General features: G+C 35.7%; 1 protein-coding gene and 2 pseudogenes across 2 annotated transcripts; 1 reads left to right on the top strand and 2 right to left on the bottom strand.

Annotated features, from left to right (window-relative positions):
- Positions 1–1,352: 1,352 nt before the first annotated feature.
- Positions 1,353–5,208, top strand: LOC146927178 (N(6)-adenosine-methyltransferase MT-A70-like; annotated as a pseudogene). The gene is made up of 5 exons (XR_015007942.1): positions 1,353–1,971; positions 2,087–2,110; positions 2,375–2,455; positions 2,813–2,985; positions 3,338–5,208. The product of XR_015007942.1 is annotated as a N(6)-adenosine-methyltransferase MT-A70-like (transcript).
- Positions 4,082–4,658, bottom strand: LOC146927179 (uncharacterized; annotated as a pseudogene).
- Positions 5,209–13,521: 8,313 nt separating the features above from the next.
- Positions 13,522–14,288, bottom strand: LOC146927177 (uncharacterized). Its single transcript, XM_085707027.1, has 2 exons — positions 13,965–14,288; positions 13,522–13,914 (listed from the first exon to the last, which is right to left on the bottom strand). The coding sequence occupies exons 1-2, from the start codon at positions 14,286–14,288 to the stop codon at positions 13,522–13,524; spliced, it is 717 nt and encodes a 238-aa protein (XP_085563153.1).
- Between the last annotated feature and the right edge of the window lie 5,156 nt (positions 14,289–19,444).

The following is a 19,444-nucleotide window of genomic DNA, read 5'->3' as shown; positions in this document are numbered from 1 at the left end:
TTAAAACAAATATGAGAATGTTGCATTTTCAATCTCACATTATCGGGAATCATATTATAAACCTTGAAACAAACACATTTGTCTCTTTGTTTGTTCTAGATTTTTTGATTTTTTTTAACCATTATTGTGTGAGTTAAGTTTTATTGATGAACAATTAATTACTATCGATTAAGATTATAAATTTGTTTAAATTAATAGTTCTAAAATATAAATAAAATGGACTTTACATATATAATATAGCAAACCCAGCTATATTTTTGTTTCTTTACAATCTTACCATGTTTTCTAAGTGTTCTTCACAATTATACCATGATTTCTAAGTGCTACTTAGAATGTGTGGGTTTTAATCATAATAATAATCAAAACAATGTTTAGAAATCTTGCTTATCGTAATATTCCATTTTACCTAAGCTATAAAAATAAATATGTAAGAGTAGAAAATTAATTTAATGTAGATAATAAGGGTTAATTTAGTCACTTCCAATGAGAACGAAGGACACTTTGGACATAATGACTACAAGTGGCAAAATGGTAAATACTAGGATGAAGAGGGTGGCATTTTCGTAAATCATTCTTGATCCTTAAAGCTCACCCACTCCAATCTCCCACCCAAATCCTTCAATTTAAGTAAAAATTAACAAAATGTAATTTGTGTTCTTCCCTTTTCTCTCCTATCTTGAGGTGGGTTTCTTAGGCTTTTATGAGCATAAACTATGTTTTGTTGACTAATTTAGTGTATATGACTATATGTCTCGGCCTAATGGCCCTTTAGGCAGGAAGTTATTGATAATTTAGATTAAATATTTTGTAATACAATTGTTCATAAGAAATATATCCGACATAGTTTTTGCAATTCAAGCGTAAAAAAAAAATTCTATCAGCATCCACCATGGTGTTCTATTGCCTTGTATGTTACCGCATCGTCGAAACCATAGAGCTTTTGTATCGCCATTATGAAATCTTTCACCTAGATTTTAAATGTTCATATTGTCAAAGAGGATTTTCAACTCAGAAATCTTGACGACCATGAAAGTAACAGTCACAGATATGAAAGGATGATTCGGAGCGAAGTACGGGAATCAGCTAGTCATTTTCAAAGATAAGAAGAAATTGAAGCTTATAGGTTGGTTTGTTGGTTTAGGTTAATATATATAAGCTTATAGTTTGGTTGTGTTAGCTAATTAGAGTGGAAGCTTGGAGCATGTACTTCTTTTTTCTGTAGTCACTTTCTGCTCCAATCTTCAAGTATCTCTTTTGTTCGACTGTGATTTCCTTGATTAATCTCCTCCAAAATTTGACTTTATTGCCTTAAACACTCTTAACTTTTATAGCTTTATTGAACCTCAAATTTCTTTTATGCTGGAAATCATACCTTCACATGTCCATCTTTATGAGTGATGATTGTTTTAGAGTGTGCTAAACCTTGAAACCTCAAACTTAAACATCAAAACTGCAATGGCCGATGATAATGGTGTCGTTGAATTGGAAGTGTTTGTTCTAAGTGGAAAAACAACAATTATGGTTTTGAATATAGACAGGACTCGTAATTTTAGAGAGAATTTGCTGAAACTGCACAACATCAGCAACAAATTGCTACCAGTAGTGCAAATGTGAATGGTGTTATGGCTGTGATGGATAGGCCAGTTGAGGCCTATGTCTGATATGTGGATGCCACATGGTGACCTTCACATGTGACGGTTACAACCAATGTTTTCTGGTGGTGGACCTAGGAAAGAACCAAGACTAATGGGAATGTTGGCTGCACATAGGTATTCCATCGATGTATAGACTCCCATTGTGACCAAATGCATCAGTGAACAGAAACCAAAACATATGACAAGGATATGAAGGATCTTGAGGCTTTATTGAATAAGAAACTGTTTAGGGAGATTCAAATATCTAAAACTGGTGAAGAACTTTTGGATTTATTTCATCTGACCGACTGCAAGGAAGACTGCTATAGCCGCTGAGGTTCAAATTCATTGCTTACTTTAATAGGCCATACACCCAAATTTCTCTTGTTTTAGCACACTATGGCATTTATATATTTTAATCTAATTCGCTTGTTTACAATGTGTTCTTTCAGTACAAATCCAAAGATGGTTCTCAGGTGAGGCAATACTGTGACTGACTGATGAAAGAAGATTGTCTATGCCAGACCGGTTCCCTTGTAGCGTGTGATAAGGTTAATGACAAAACAATATTTTATTTGCTTGTTATTATTTAGTTTCTCTAGTTTCATTTCTAACTTATTCACTATGTATTGGTTTGAGCTGGCATTCTAAGACATGTGGTTTTCAACTAATTTGAAAATTGGTATGATCTTTTTTATTTAGCCTTTCTTGATGTGCATTTGTGATCTTTTTCTCGGCAGGTTCATTTTAGACGAATCATTTCTCTTCATACTGGCATTAATTTAGGAGACTGCTTTTTTCTTGATACTTGCCACACAATGGTATGGTTTTTACCTCTGGAATTTCACTTATGGAACAATGACTGTGAGACATTCACATGGAGCTGCCTTATGGAACAATGACTGATGATGAAATGCACGCTCTTATTGTCCTGCTTTATAAACACTGGCTTATTTTTCTATGGGTCAATGGACGTGCGAAGGAACTTGAACGAGAATGGTATTTACACATATGTTTGGTCATATGCTAATTTTCCCTTTCATTTAAAAAAAATAAAAGTTATTTGGTTAGCATAACCAAAATAATATTGAGGCTTCTTTTCACTAATAATCTGTATTTGGCTTGCATGTACACCGTATTGTTCTCTGCAGCATAGAGCTTAGGAGACCATTTTGTAGAAAACAAATTAATTTCACCGAATAATTATAACTGGACGTTCGGGCTATCGGCTCAATCACTACAAGGAACATTGTCTTGTTGGATTAAAGGGTTGTTTTTCGATGTAAACAAAAACAATGACCCTGATGCTATGGTTGCTTAAGTTCGGGAAACAAGCGACAAGCGAGATGAGGTTTGTATATCCACCCAGGTTTTTGTGGTTTATTATGCCCCTCAATGCTTTGCCTAACTTCGAAAAACGTAGTTAACAGTAGTCATTGAAGATGTATCTATAATTTTTTGGTTTCAAGGTTTCATATCATATTCTTTATAATCCGGTTTTATATTTATCCAAAAAAAAAATTTGTTTTACAATGTAATGGGCCCGGCCAAGACAAAACAAACTTACTAAAAGCCATTCACATGTTTGTGTGTGTGTGTTATTTTTTTCACTTTCCCTACACATTCGTGATTGTTGACCTTGCACGATCCATCTTGCAAATAGTTTAATCAAGCATTTGAGTATTTGAATTTAAATCTTTCAGATGTATCCTTTGTTGGAGACGACAAGTCCAAAACAAGAAAGCTGGAATTGTTTGCTCTCAATCTGCCATTCACAGTTGAGTGTGTAACGTCTGTTGATGGGTGCCGGCAAGGTTTAAAAGCAGCTTATCTGGATGTGGAGGTGCAGCCAGTATCACCTCTTAGAGCTTCTGCTATGGAAGTAAACTTTAGTGTTTCTGATCAAACTAGGGGTCCATTAGCCAGCACATCAAAGTCGACTGCAACACAGTTTGCTGGGCCTGCAGCTCCAGCAACTACCTCTGCTTCAGAGGAGGAGCAATGGCAATTGATGTGGACACTAAGTTTCTACTAATTCAATCATATGATTTTCATAGGGAAAATTCTTTCATAAAGCTCAAGGAAGAAACAGTATTTTGTCCTTTGTACCATTTTTAGTTTGTGCTCTTTTCTTGTTTTTCTTTACTTATGTGGAAAGATACGTTTTTGGAATCCTCAGTTTAAGTGAGGATGGTAATGTAATTAAACAACTTTGTACTTGAGAGCTATGTTTATTTTAATGTTATCAGTTTTGCATGACATGTTTGAGTTCTATGTTGATTCTTGATCCATTATCAGATTCTTGATCAAGTTTTCCATGTAAACATCGGAAAACTCACTCCCTCCCTTAACCTGAAATACCTTGACATTTGGCTAAAGAGAATACGGCAATTTGTGTAAAGGCCAAATTGAGTTTGCTAGTTTTAGAAAAGCTTGATAAAAAGGAGTTATTGGCATATTTAAGACTCGAATGCATATTTCTTATGAGCTCTTCTCGCATAAACAACATTCGGTTCAATTGAGTTGGCAGTATAGGATCATGATCCCACCCAGCTGCTTTCATCATGTTGATCAAAGGTTTAGAAAAATCATGAATTGCTTCCGCAGCTGCTTCCACAGAAGATGTAAAGAGATTTGGAGTTAGATCAACAGGGAAAATCCATTTCCATCTTCTGATTCTTTTGTCGACAAACCTTTACGCTTCAGATTATTTTCTAGTTTTGCCCTCTTTTGACTAGCCTCCTTAATCTGCTTTTCCAGTTGATGGGTCCCTGAATCTTTATTCTGAATTTCAGATTGAAATTTCTTAACCCTGATCTTGTATGTTTTCAGGAAGCTCTTGTTCTTGAATTTCTGCAGGCTGCAGCTAAACATGAATCTTGAGGAGAAACACACACTAGCTTTGGGAGTATTATGAGTTGCTTGCAGCTGAATATAAGCTGATTTCAGAGAAGAAATATTTGTGAAAATTTTAGAAACTATGGTTTCAAGTTTCGACAGCATCTGGTTCATGGCTTTTTCCATGGGATGAGGGTGCACCTTCCAGCTGGTAGCATAGCTAACACCAATAGAGAGACAGATGAACAACCTTTCTGTCACCAGAATCGAAATTAACACAGAACATGCAAGCTTTCAAAGAAGTTTAATCAAGGAGAGGTGTTCCATGCAAAAGAAAACATCGAGAATGTATGTCTGCAGGCAAGCAGACTCGGGGGTAGATGATGCGTGTGTGAAACAATGTGATATTTCCTATTTAAAAAATTAAAGATAACCATTTTCATGAGGGACCATGTATATGTTCTATTAAAACTTTTTTCATGACAGGAAGTTCAATTAAAACTTGTTTGTGAAAATAGTATCTATCATTAGTGATATAGTGAGTAGTTAATTTGGTCCCAAATATATTTTTAGCATGTCATGTGGAAAGGAACTATCACCATAACACTTTGATTGCTAAAACTTGTTCTCATCTCATTTGTCCTTCTTTTGAATTTCAATAGGCACATGGGTCATGGCATTGGATGCTTGTTTTGTTTATGTGTGTACATTCTCCTTTTCAACCATTTTTCTCATACTTTCCCTCCCTTCTCACTTATATCTATTGTCTATCACATGTGTTCCGTTCGATACCAAACAAACACTACATCAAAAACTCATTTTCTGTTCTGGTTTCTCAACTACTCTGTTTGTTTGTCCTTTACTAACATGAGAAGAAACAAGACTCTCCCTCTACCAAACACATGATATGTACTAGTATATAAACAAGGTAAAGGAGCAGAAGAATGGCAAAAAAAAAAAAAACTTGCCCCTTTTTTATTTGCTGATTTTCTTTTATTTCACGATTGAATTCAATGGCCTTCAGTTATTGACTTAACCTCTCTATTGTGTTTCTCCTTTTATATATATATCTCTAGATTGAAATTAACAAACTATTCCAATTATGCTCTCCTTCCTTACCTTTGTTGCTTTTATTTGATTTGAGTTTTCATATGATTTAAACCAAACCAAACTTTACTATTATATTACCCCTTTATGTTCCCTTGGTTTATTCACATCATAGTTTTTTGAAATGCTAGCTGCAATGTTTTTGTAGTGCTATTGTTTGTTTGTTCGTTCTAGATTTGATTTTTTTACACAAGTGATTTTTTCTTACAAATTGATTTTTTATGAAAATTTTGTAACTTTTCTCTGGTATTATTTTAAAAAGTGATGATTTTTAATAGTGATAATTTGTTTGTAGTGATATTTTTTTACTTGTATTGCTACCCGTGTGTTTGCCATGCCATCTAAGATTAATGTTCGTTAGAAACTTTGATTTTGAGAACAATACATCTCATCCAGAGCCTTCAATAGAGGGTGAGAGTTAGTCACAGTTCCTTCTCATAATCTTCTGTGCTATTTTGTGAGCACAGTACAATAGTGAAAGGGAAGAGCACAACAGAAACTGTGAGCTTCATATTGTGCTCTTTCTCTACCTTTTCACAGTAATCTTTCATTTTTAAGAGATAGATTATGGTTGTTTCCGGTATATATGATGATTTCGTAAGTGTTCAAATCTCTCTGCTTTATTTAACCATTATTATGTGACTGAAGTTCTATTGATGAACAATTAATTATTGACTAAGATAATAAATAGTTCTAAAATATAAATAAAATGGATAACATTCCAAAGAGATCAATTATATCACTGTTTCTTCACATTCATATCATGATTTATGTGTTATTTGTTAACCTGGAATGTGTGGGTATAAATTATAATCAAAACAATGTTTAGATACCTTGTTGTCATATTATATCATTTTTTTTCTTCTTCATAGTGATTTGGTTTTGAAAAAAAAGTGATTTTTTTTCTAGTTACCAAAACAATCATAATCGAAACAATGTTTAGAAGCCTTTCCTCTGTGTGCTGTGTTGTTTTGTTTACATATCTACAACATTTGGTTTTAATTACTTTTAATCTAATTCAGTGGTTCACTCATTTTATTATATGATTTGATTAATAATTTATAATTATCATTCTATTTCTTCTTTTAAATTTCAGCAAGATTCATTCAACCCCATTATAATGTATATTCTCAATTCTATTGGTTCAAAAGTAACAGAGTTAACTATTGAGCCTATTGTCAAGCAAGATATTTGCTCATTTATGATGGTGAGCTTTCCAATTGTATCTCATATAGATATAGAGCCCAATATAATGTATCTCCTCCAACTGTAAAACACCGTAAATTTTTAACTCTTCCCGGTTGGGAAAGGACACCTGACCTTAATGCCTTTCCATAAAGTCAACTACGTGTTTCATCGTCGAATCTAACTTGATACAAAGAATTTTCAGCAAAGGAAATCATTCACCATCAAGTTCCTCCAAGTGTACATTGGTATAATTGAGTGTCAAGGTATTCAAGGTTCCAAAATAAAGGTTGTTACTATAACTTCCAATTTGAATTTTGAAACTACCTAACTTCTTAAGCATCAATTACAAGTCTTTTGGAAAATCATCAATTTGAACTTTTAAACTTATAGCTGTGAACTTGGATAATTGCTCAAACTCAGCAAGCTTAGCATTTTCATTCTTAGATGTTATACTCTTAATTCTCCACTCAATTCAATGAGGTTACTACATTTCAACTCCTTTAGCTCAGTCAAGTTTTATATAATATTGGGTGGGATCTCTTGTAGTCCAGATTGATTATTGCAATCAAGTGTATTGGCAATGTGATCAACGAAGAACTAAAGAAGCTAAGAAATTGTAAAATTGTCAAAGCTCATATTTCATCCGTATTTTCCAAAACACAAAAACAAGGACAGTGACCTAAGTTCCGAAAGGGACCAAATAGAAGTAGGAAATTGACACAAGTTGAATTTGGTGAAGCACAACACTTTTAGCTTTAACATCCCCTCCAAGAAAACACTTGGAATTTCTAGAATAAAGTATAATTGTTAAACACAAAATGCTCCAAAAATAGGTAGATATCACATTTATTCTAGGTGATTTGTGAATGGTTTCTGAGAGAATCATTTATCGGTCATTTCATAACGACATGTTTGTCTTTATTTGCATGTAAAGACAAACATGTCTTGGTGAAATGGTGGACAAATGATTCTCTAAGAAACTCCTATAAAGTCGTCTAGAATTAATCAGATATCAATGTGTTTCCTCGATTTAAACTGCCCATATTTGAAGTTGTTTTGTGTTAAAAAATAATATTCTATCTCTAGGAATTCCAAATACTTTCTGAGGGAATGTTATAACCAAAATTCAAACTATGTAAATTTTCCCACTTCTATTTGGTTTCGGAAGGTCGTTGTCTATGTCTATGTCTATGTGTTTTGGAAAACATGGAAGAAATAGAAGCTTTAACAAATTTAAATTTCTTAACTTTGTTAGTTATTCGATAATCAAGTTGCCAAGCCAAAAATAGGGGCATTAACTCGACTCAAGACACTTGATTTCAATCAGTATCGACTATAAGAGCTCCCACCCAATATTATATCAAATTTGACTGAATTGGAGGCGTTGAATAACAGTAACATCATTGAGAGGGGATTTAAGACTATATAGCTTATAAGAATCAAATTTTGGTTATGTTTGTCATAAGTTTGAGTTGCGCTCGTTTTTTTTTTTTTTGGCTCTTTTATAGATATGCAGGTAGGTTCACTATGGGCATGACCCTACACCTGATGTCCCTCCATCAATGATGGGTGCGCTCCTCCTCCCAAACAGCCTCTACATGCTGAATATTGTTCTGAAGTGGAACTTGGGGAACCACGATGAATCAACCATGGGACATTCAGATGGATCTGCCTTATGGAACAATGACTGATGATGAAATGTGAACTCTTACCATTCACAAATGTTATAAGATTATCATAACAAAAAAACATGGAGGCTTAATCATATTAGAACTCTTTTTACTAATAATATATATTTGTCATGCATGTACACCATATTGCTCTCTGCAGATTAGAACTTTGGGGATATAAACACGTTGAGGAGATCATTTGACTCAATCATTGCACGGAACATTATCTTGTTGGAATAAAAGGGTAGTCCTGAAGTAAACAGAAACATCGACTCTGATGTTATTGTTGCTGAAGTCCGGGAAACAAGCGGCAAGCTGGAAGAGGTTTGTATATCCACTCAGGTTTTTACAATTAATTATGCCCCTCAATGCTTTGCCTAGTTTTTTGAAGATGTAACTATAATTTTCTGGTTTCAAGGTTATGTATCATATTCTCTATAATCAGGCTTCACCTTTATCCAAAAAAATTGTTTTACATTGCAATAACCTTAAAAGCTTGTACTATGGAGGCAGACTCTAGTGTTGCTACTCAAACAAGGGGTCCAGTTTTCCGAGCCTGCAACTCCAGCAACTATCTCGACTTCAGAGGGGAAGGCAATGACCATTGATGTGGACACTAAATAAGTTTCTACGTAGATGATGATAATGTAATTGAATAATTTTGTAGTTCTGAGGGGGTTACATTTATCAGTGTATCTATTTTAGATATAAATCGTTTTTGAAATATTGATTTCTTTTGATGAAATCTTGAGTTTATGTGTAAATTAAGTTACCAAACCTCAAAATTATTCAGTGTTCCATACACCCAAGTACTAGAAATCATGAAATCTCATTTGATCCACTTTATGCTAGGACTTCAACTTTCCAGTCATTTTAAATAGGTCCTGATCCTGTAACTAACTATAAACTATGGGTGATATCTCAAACTGAACACAGAAGCAATGGAGATTTACTGAAAAATTTAACTACATTGTTCAATGTCCCGATGTCCTATATTTTTTTCCCATTCAATTCCGTTGCTAAGCTGATCATAAAAATACAATTATAGGCTATGAAGCAGTGACACACAAGGACGTGACATTGACATGATGACATTGATCGTAATTTGAGAAAAATAGTAATTGAATGTGATCGCATGTATCAGTGTCATGTCGATGTCAGACACCTAAACACACCTTCAATCTAAAGTTTCCATGCTACGTAGGTTACCGTTAATTAACCTTGCCAAACTTGAATGTCCTAGCTTGTGATGAAAAAGTTAAAACCACAAAGACAATTGTGTAAACACTGCCAAGTAATGAAAAACAACTGAGAAATTCTGATTTTCATAGAAGGTATCGTTGCATCCAATATAAATCAAACTAATATTTGAATGAACGGAAGAAAAGTTCCGATGTAAGGCAAGCTTTCCAATAATTAAACATTGATATTAGTGGGAAGGGATTATTCTATTGTTCGATTAACTATCATATGTGATGGCTTAATCCTATGGAGTTACTTATTATTTAGAGAGCAGTTACTTATTATTCTGGCTCATTTTGCTTTTAATTTTTCAGGATGGTCGTTGTAACTTGTAACTGAATCCCCTTCTATTTTGTCTTTCCGCCACTACTATCTTCTTCAAAAAAAAGAAAAAATAGTTCGTACATTTTTAATAGAAAATATGTTTTTTTAACGGGAGCAAAAAACGTGTTCTTACATTTAATTTTTTTTTTCTTCATATATGTATTGGATATATTTTATGGTTATGTTTAATTTTAAATATTTTTTTGACCAAATGTTTAATTTTAAATATCTAAAATACTAATTTAGTATATATTATCATAAATTAATAATTTTTTTATGTCATTTTACATTTATTATCTAGTTGAATTGTTAATTTTATTAAACACTTCTATTCATTTATCATCTATCTGCTATTAGACATCAACTATAAACTATTAAGTAGTTTGTCAGTCATCCACTACTTTTACCAACCAAAAAAAAAAATAACATATATTTATATAAAGGTTTGTGAAATAGTTCATTTTTGTATTTATTTTTTTCTTCAATTTAGAGCACTTTTGTACTTTTCTTTTAAGAGTTTATTTAAAAAATTATATCACAAAAATATGGTTTCTCTTGTTTTTCTGACCGAAGCAAAATTAACTATTATCATTAATCAACCAATGTTCAATACAAGAAGGATAAGAATCAAAAATACGGTGACTAGCCCAAGAACAGGCCGCCCTAGCTAAAGTATGAGCAACCATGTTCGCTTGTTTCCTAATAAACTTCACCTCGAAGTTGGAATGTAGAGCTAACTGATAAATAATGCTAGAAACAATAGCACAAAATTCTGAATCACCATGACCCCGAGACTATAAAGCTTGCACTAGAGTAGATGAGTCGGACTCGAAGACAACCCGGTCCCATCTGTTTGCATCAGTAAAGTGAAGGGCCTCGAGTAAGGCTACTGCCTCCCCCTCCAAAACTGTCATATTTGCCCGCTGCCATTTCGTTTGAGCCCGAATAAATTGCCCGCGAGAGTCTCTAACACAACACGCAAAAGTTGTAATATGGTTACGGTCATGGAACGCGGCATCCACATTGCACTTCAACCACGTCTCGCTCGGTTTCTCCCAAACTGAGTTGTTGCCTTGCACTCTATTATGCCCGTGTTGTACAACCGGTAGTGAGGGCTGTTTATGAACCTCTTGCCATTGATGCCATGCATCTAGTGCCATCCTCCCAATGCTTGTTGATGTATGATGAGCATCATTCCAAATGACATCATTACGTGCAGCCCAAATTTGCCAAAGAAGTAAAGCCACCCGACCAGCAATGTCTCAGCTTTCTGAGCGACATATATCAAAAACAAAATCTGCCAAATTGCTCATAGTTCCAACTCGCGATTGCCGCACAGTCGAAAGTCCTGCCCAATACCAACTCTCACGTGCCACCGTACAACCCATAAAAGCATGCCAATCATCCTCAACAACAGTATCACACCAGGACAGATCACCTCACATTGTACATGTCGTGATTGTAATCGGAGACGCGTCGGAACACATCCCCTGCAAATTATCCATAACAAATTACGAGCTTTATGAGGGGAATTCACCTTCCAAATTCTTTGCCACTCTCCTTCAACATGGAATCGATCAGTATGTAGCAACTCCATCATAGCTAGTTTATAACCAGTCTTGACAGTATACCTCCCGTTACGTTCCATCATCCACAATATTCTATCATTCTGAACTTCAGCAAACAATGGTGTATCGAGAATAGCTTGCACCATATCATCTGGGAATAAGGATTCAATCTTATCGACATCCCAAACTCGATCCTCATCAGCTATCAAATCAGACACACTCAAGCTATGCACATCTTGGCTTTGTGGGGATTGAATCCAGCTACCTTGAACACCTCGAATTCATGGATCATTCATCACGCTGACCTGCTGCCCATTTCCAACTGTCCACCTACATCCATGTAAAAGTATCTGAAGCAAATTCCAAATACTCCGCCAAGCAAAGCTCTGGTTATTACCGAGTTTAGCACCCAAAAATGAAGAACGGGGAAAATACCTCGATTTAAAAACTCTAGCAACCAGAGATTCAGGTTTAGACAGAAAGCTCCATCCTTGCTTAGCTACCATAGCGATATTAAAAGCTTTGAAATTCCTAAACCCCATTCCACCAAAATCTTTAGGGCATGTCATACTTTCCCATGCCATCCATTTAATCCCTTGGTTGTTACTCCTTCCTCCCCTCCAAAACGCATTGATCATCTTCTCAATATCATCTATCACTGAACTCGGCAGAAGATAAATACTCATTATGTAGGAAGGAATAGATTGTAAAACAGACTTGATCATAACCTCTTTACCCGCCTTTGATAATGCTCGTCCCCTCCACGCATTTAATCGTTTCCAGATACGATCCTTGATAAAAGAAAAAACAGACCGCTTATCTCTACCAATCATCGAAGGTAATCCCAAATACTTTCCAGTACCCATCACATGCTGGACACCAATAATGCGTGACAATTCCTCTTGTGCCGCCCCACTCATGTTGCGACTGAAGAACACCTCAGATTTTGATAAGTTAATTTCTTGTCCAGATGCTGCCTCATAAGTTTTAAGAATAGTGAGTAAACGTTGTGCTTCCACCACATTGGCCCTGCAAAATAAGAAACAATCATCTGTAAACAACAGATGGGACACCACTGGTGCGCCGCGACATACTTGTACCCCATGAATATCACCTCTATTAACTGCCTTATGTATTAGAGTTGAGAGGCCCTCAGCCACCAAGATGAATAAATATGGTGATAATGGGTCACCCTGGCGTAACCCTCGGCCGGGTACAATAGGCCCCACCCTGTCAAAGTTCATAAGCACCGAATACGTAACAGACCTAACACACATCATCATCCACTGGATCCATTTCTCACCGAACCCCATTCCCATAAGCACGCCACGAAGAAACCCCCAATCCACTCTATCATAAGCCTTGCTAATATCAATCTTGAGAGCCAATTCCCCTCGCCATCCTTTCGTCTTCCTCTTCATTGAGTGAATTATCTCGGTAGCTATTAATGCGTTATCTAGTATGGAAGGCCCCTCGACAAATGCTGACTGCTCCTCTGACACACATTTATCCAAACAACGTTTCAGTCGATTAGCGAGCAACTTCGACACCATCTTATACAAAACATTACAAAGAGATATATGCCTAAGATCCTTCATGTTATCCGGGTCTTCGCACTTTGGGATCAAACAAATATTTGTTTATGTAAGGTTTGTAGGAAAGTAACCGCGATCCAACCAAGAAACTACTGCTTGAAAAATATCATCACCACAGACATGGTAGAATCTCTGATAAAAATGTCGGGTTAAAACCATCTGGACCTGGGGACTTGTCTGGTTGCATCTGAAAAAGGGCTTGACACAATTCTTCCTTTGTAATAGGTGTTGTAAGCATTACATTATCATCCATCGAAATACACTGACTCATCAAATCCAGCACCGGTTCGTGGACTCCCGCATTCACAGAAAATAATTGCTCAAAATAACTTTGTGCCACGTTACACATATCCTCTTAAGACATAGCCGTCCTCCCATCATCCGTGCGAAGCTTACTAACCTTCTTCACTTTGCCACGAGCTATCGCTGATGTATAAAAGAACTTAGTATTCATGTCCCCTTCCTTCAACCAGTGCATTTTCGCTCTTTGCTTCCAAAATGCCTCCTCCTGAACAAGTAGTCGAGCATGCTTCTCACGGGTTGCGACATATTGTGTATGTATCATACCATTCGGCTGGGCACGAAGATCCTCTAAAATGCGAACACATTGGTCAATTTCTTCCTTAAACCGAACTCTCTTCCTCCTACCCCAACTTTGCAACTTCGTAGAACAATTCATAACTCTATCACCGAGCTCCAACCCCCTAGTACAACCCCATCCATCCACCACCACCTCCTCAATATCGTCCTCTAAGAGCCAACAATTTTCAAATTTAAAAGAATATACCTCTGACGAACCGAAGGGATAGTATCAAACAGTATTGGAGTGTGATCTGAGTGAGAAGTAACCAAGTTTGTAAGTTTGACTTCTGGAAAACATTGCAGCCATTCAGAGTTTCCCATAGCCATATCCAATCTTTCTTCCAGCACTCTATTGGTACCCAGACTTTTGATCCACGTAAGTGGGTGACCATGCAATTTAATATCGGATAAGGCACAATCATCAGCCGCTTCACGAAAACCCATACATAACCAATTAGGATGAGGATGAATACCAGCTTTGTCTTGTTGAGACAGCAAGTCATTAAAGTCCCCAATGATACACCACGGAAGAGATGACATATCCCGCAGCTAGGGGTGGCAAAACGGGCCCGGACCGTCTGGCCAACCCGTTTAACCCGCCATTTTAGGCGGGCTGGGGTGAGATTTTGAGCCCATCGCACTAGTTGGCCCCGCCCCTGTTAAGCCCGCCAAAAAAGCGGGTCATAGCGGGGTGGGGCGGGCTGGCCCGCGGGCTTATTAAACTTTCTTTTTTTACTACCAGTGGCCGAATTTTAATTTACACACCCCATAAACAATTGGGCCAAATGATACCCAACCCAACCTCAATTCACCACTAGTCTACTACCTCTAGAAAAAAAAAACTTATTCGCCACCACTGCATTATAAAACTTTCATCCCAGACACAAACTCGTCCTCTCTCTCTTTCGCTCTCTACTCTCGGTCTGAGTCTGATTTGCTCTGATTCACTTGAGTCTTTTTTTACTATTATTGTTTTTATAATAGCAGCGTATTTGTTAATAACAATGACAAAAAAATATTTTAAAAAATAGACGGGCCAACCCGCCAACCCGCTTGTCCGCCTTTAGGCGGGGCGGGGTGTGAGTTTGAGCCCACCCCCTCAAGTTGGCCCGCCCCTCCCCACCCCGTTTTTGGCGGGCTAATAGCGGGTTGGGCCTAAACGGGGCGGGCTGGCCCGTATTGCCATCCCTACCCGCAGCTCCCGAAGTAAATCCCAAGCATCGCGACAACGAGCACGTTCTGGAAAGCCATAATAACAAGTTAATCTCCAATCACCAGCTTCTCTATCCTCCACAATCATATTAATGAAATTTCGAGAGTAATTTAACACACGACAATTAGAAACATCTTTCCAAAACACTGCCAGCCCACCGCTCCTCCCTTCCACATCAACTGCTAGGCATGAATCATATCCCAACATGACACGAATATTTTCCATGCTTCGTGTATTCGCCAACGTTTCAGAAACGAAAAGAATGTCTGGTTTGTGTCCCCGGGCTAGGTTTCAAAGATTTGGAACTGCACTCGGGCTGCCCAATCCCAGGCAGTTCCAACTCAAAATAATCATTTGTCCCGACAGTCCTGGCTGCCAGGACGTGCCGATAAAAAATGCTGGTTTGTCTGATTTGTGGAATCATCGACAAGTTGTTTGTCCTCTCGCATCCGCTTTCTCTGGAACTGATATTCCATGTCTGCAGTATTTTCTTTCTCACTAGTACGGTGCATTTGGTTTTGGTTATCAATCGTCGAGGAAATGACTGAACATGATGTACCTGACCTTATATCCTTAGTAAAAGTCAGTAAAGGAGCATTTGTATGCCTTAACTCCTTCACACCATTGCTGGCCCCACCTGACACAAGCGTAGAACTCGTCTGCTTACCCACCAATGTCGAACACATGGTCTCCCTCTCCACAGAATTCGGAGCTGCCTGCTGCCTACTGGATTCAGACTGTCCATCTGTTTCAGCTCTCCTCCCTCCCTCCTTCTTCACATCAACCTTAGAACCCCCATCTTCCCGCAACCACTGTGATGACACTCTTCCTCCCGGCTTCCAAGGATCTGCCCTAATAGCGTTTGACCACCGTTTTGAAATCGTAACATCTGGCTGAGAGAACCTAACCTCACACTTGTTCTCAATATGTCCTAGCACCCCACACACAAAACAGAAGGATCCTAACTTTTCATACTTGAAATTCACCACACACCATTCTCCCCCATTCGCTTTGATCTTCTTGCCTATCTTCAATGGTTGTCTGATATCAAACCTCACCTTCAACCTCATATACTCACGCCAGAAACTAGAGTTGTTATTTCCATCATACTCCAAAAACTCTCCAATATAGTTCCCTAACCCCCTTCCAACTTTCTAAAGAAACAAAAAAAATCATAATATAAGCCATTGATCTATCATTAAGCTTCCATGTCACTGATCCTAATGGAGTAATAGAGAAGAAATTGGGGTCGCATTTTTCCAAGACACCAAGGATATTTACTATACTTCATATTTTTCACTCTTCCTTCCATTTCCAAACCAAATCATTTAAGATTCCACAATCCTTCTGTCTTCTTTGCCTCGTCTAAATATCGATTTGCAATCGAAGCGTACCAAAAGGAAGCTAATCCTCATTCAAAGGATGTTAAGAGGATAATGTAAAATCTCCACACACAAAAAAATAAAAAAAAAGAGGATAATGTGAAAATTGTTTAGTTGATATTTTAAGAAATTATATTTCTTGGAATGATATTTCAGGAATAATATTCCCTCCGGTCCTATTTATGAAAAACATTTGACTTTTTTGATTCGTTCCATAAATGATGTATTTGGTCTATATTATAGACCAAATACATCAATTACTCAATTAATATAAAAAGTCAAATTTTTCTTATAAATAAGACCGGAGAGTAATATTTTTGGAAATAACATTCATATCGTGTGTTTGGTAAATATTTAGATTTCTTGTAAATGTTTTAAAAATTATTTAATTAAAAAAATAAAAATGGGAATAAACGTGAGTGATAGTAGAAAGTTATAGCAGGTTGGGTTCTATTCCCATGAGAATGTTTTTTTTTTTTTTGACAAAATTCCCATAAGAATGGTAAATTCACATTCTTTAAGCATGAGAATAATAATATGTGTAAATAACATTTCTAGAATATACTCCTTCTGTCTCATATTATGTGACCTAGTTGGCTCTATCACGTATATCAATGCACAATTTTAAACTTAGATATCTTTAATAGTCTATTAGAAAAATTATGAAAAATAGGGTCAAAGCATGTTGTGTGAACAATACACATTTTTAAATTAAGTCATTTAAAATGAAACGGAGGGAACATTCATTGGAACAAATTTTCAAAACTTAAAACAAGTATGAGAATGTAGCATTTTCAATCTCACATTATAGGAAGTCATATTATAAACCTTGAAACAAACACATTTGTCTCTTTGTTTGTTCTAGATTTTTTTATTTTTTTTAACCATTATTGTGTGAGTTAATTCTTATTGGTGAACAATTAATTACTATTGATTAAGATTATAAATTGGTTTAAATTAATAGTTCTAAAATATAAATAAAATGGACTTTACAACAAGTTTGTATACTATGGGAAACCCAACTATATTTTTGTTTCTTGACAATCTTACCATGAATTTTTTTAAGTAGTCTAACGGCTAAAATTCACCTTTTTTTAAAGTGAATAAGTGAGGTGTCCGGAGTTCGAACATCGACATCTACATATAATAATGTATGTCCCTGTCAATTGAATTATGTTCACAGAAACATCTTACCATGATTTCTAAGTGCTACTCATCAAAACAATGTTTAGAAACCTTGCTTATTTTATTTTATTTTTTAGAAGAAACCTTGCTTATTGTAATATTCCATTTTACCGGAGCTATAAAAATAAATATTAGTAGAAAAATAAATTAATGTACTCCCTCCGTCCTTTTTAGAAGAAACAAAAATATCAAATTTTTTGCTCCTTTTTATAAGAAACTTTGACCAATTTTCAAATATATTGAATGTTAAATTTCATTAGTACCCTTATTTAGTATGAAAGAGAATATTAAAAGTAAGTAAGTTGGTGTAATCAAGACAATTAATATAAGAACATTAATGGAATAAATTTAAATGGGTCATGTTAACTTGTGCCCTTAGGGCACAAGTTAAGGAACTTAAAATAGAATTAACAAATAAATTTTATATTTAAATGATAACTTTTGAAATTTTCAAAGCATTGAATGCACAACTTTTAAGAAAAAGTTTCTACATTTGGTTCCTTAACTTATACCCCAAGGGCACAAGTTAACATTTCCCAATTTAAATTTATACTCCCTCCGTTTCAAAATGAGTGTCACTTTAGCCAAAAAAATTTGTTTCAAAATGAATGTCGCTTTACATTTCCAATACAACTTTAATTTTTTTCTTCCAACTTTACCCTCTCAAACTTTTCTCTCACACAATTTTCAATGCAACTTTAAGTTTGTTTTTTCTAATAAAGTAAGGACAGTTTAGTAAAAGCGTTATATCCAATTATTATTTCATTCCATTTCTTAATCTGTGTGCCAAAGCCTAAAGCGACACTCATTTTAAAACGGAGGGAGTATAAGTATTAAATGCAAATAACTATTTTCAAAATGTTTCCTTGATCCATGTGATTTATGTTTTTTGTGTTTCCTTGATCCATGTGATTTATGTTTTTTGTTTAGAATAGAAGGGTTAGTCACTTCCAATAAAAAGGAAGGACACTTCACATCACACTTTGGACATGTCTCCTAGTAGTGGCAAAATGGTAAATAATTGAATGATGACTGGCATTTTCGTAACATTTGGACAAATTTGTAGAAGAAATAAAATCAGATTTTCTTCTTTCTTTCTTTCTCCCCCTTCTACCCGTAGCCAAGCCAAGAACCCTAACTCCAAATCCACCATTCTTGATCCTTAAGCTCACCCACTCCAATCTCCCACCCAAATCCTTCAATTTAAACAAAAATTAACAAAATGTCATTTCTTAATTTTTGTTGATTTTAAGCTCTTGGAATTCATTGATGGGTAATGATTTAGGGAGTGAAGTGCAAGTAAGAGCTTTTCATTTCATAGGAGCTTGGAAATTTTAGGTGGGTTTCTTAGGTTTTTATGAGTATAAACTATGTTTTGTTACTAAGTAGAAATTTAGTGTATATATTCATGGATGTCTCGGAATAATGACCCTTTAGCTAGGAAGTTATTGATAATTTAGATTAAATTATTTACTAAGTAGAGAGGCATTGTTCATAAAAAATTTATGTGATATAGTTTCTGAAATTCAATCGTAAAAAAAAAAAAAAAAAAAAAAAATTCCTCTGCATCCTCCATGGCGTTCATTTGCTTTGTATGTAACCGCCTCGTCGAAACCATGGAGCTTTTGGATCGCCATTATGAAATCTTTCACGAAAATTTTAAATGTTCATATTGTCAGCGTGTATTTTCAACTCAAGGAAATCTTGATGACCATGAAAATAACAGTCACAGATATGAACGGATGATTCGGAGCGAAGCACGGGAATCAGCTAGTCATTTTCAAAGATAAGAAGAAATTGAAGCTTATAGGTTGGTTTGTTGGTAGCTAATTTAGTTGGTTCAAAAATATGTTTGGGGATTGTTCCAAATTAAATAAACTCACTTACGTGAACAGAGAAGGATAGAGGATACGACT

Source organism: Medicago sativa, chromosome 4 (assembly GCF_051527215.1).
Source record: "Medicago sativa cultivar Bolivia chromosome 4, Bolivia_mono, whole genome shotgun sequence".
NCBI lineage: Eukaryota > Viridiplantae > Streptophyta > Magnoliopsida > Fabales > Fabaceae > Medicago > Medicago sativa.
The sequence above is the reverse complement of the archived record's forward strand: the minus strand, read 5'-3'. Positions and strand labels throughout refer to the sequence as shown.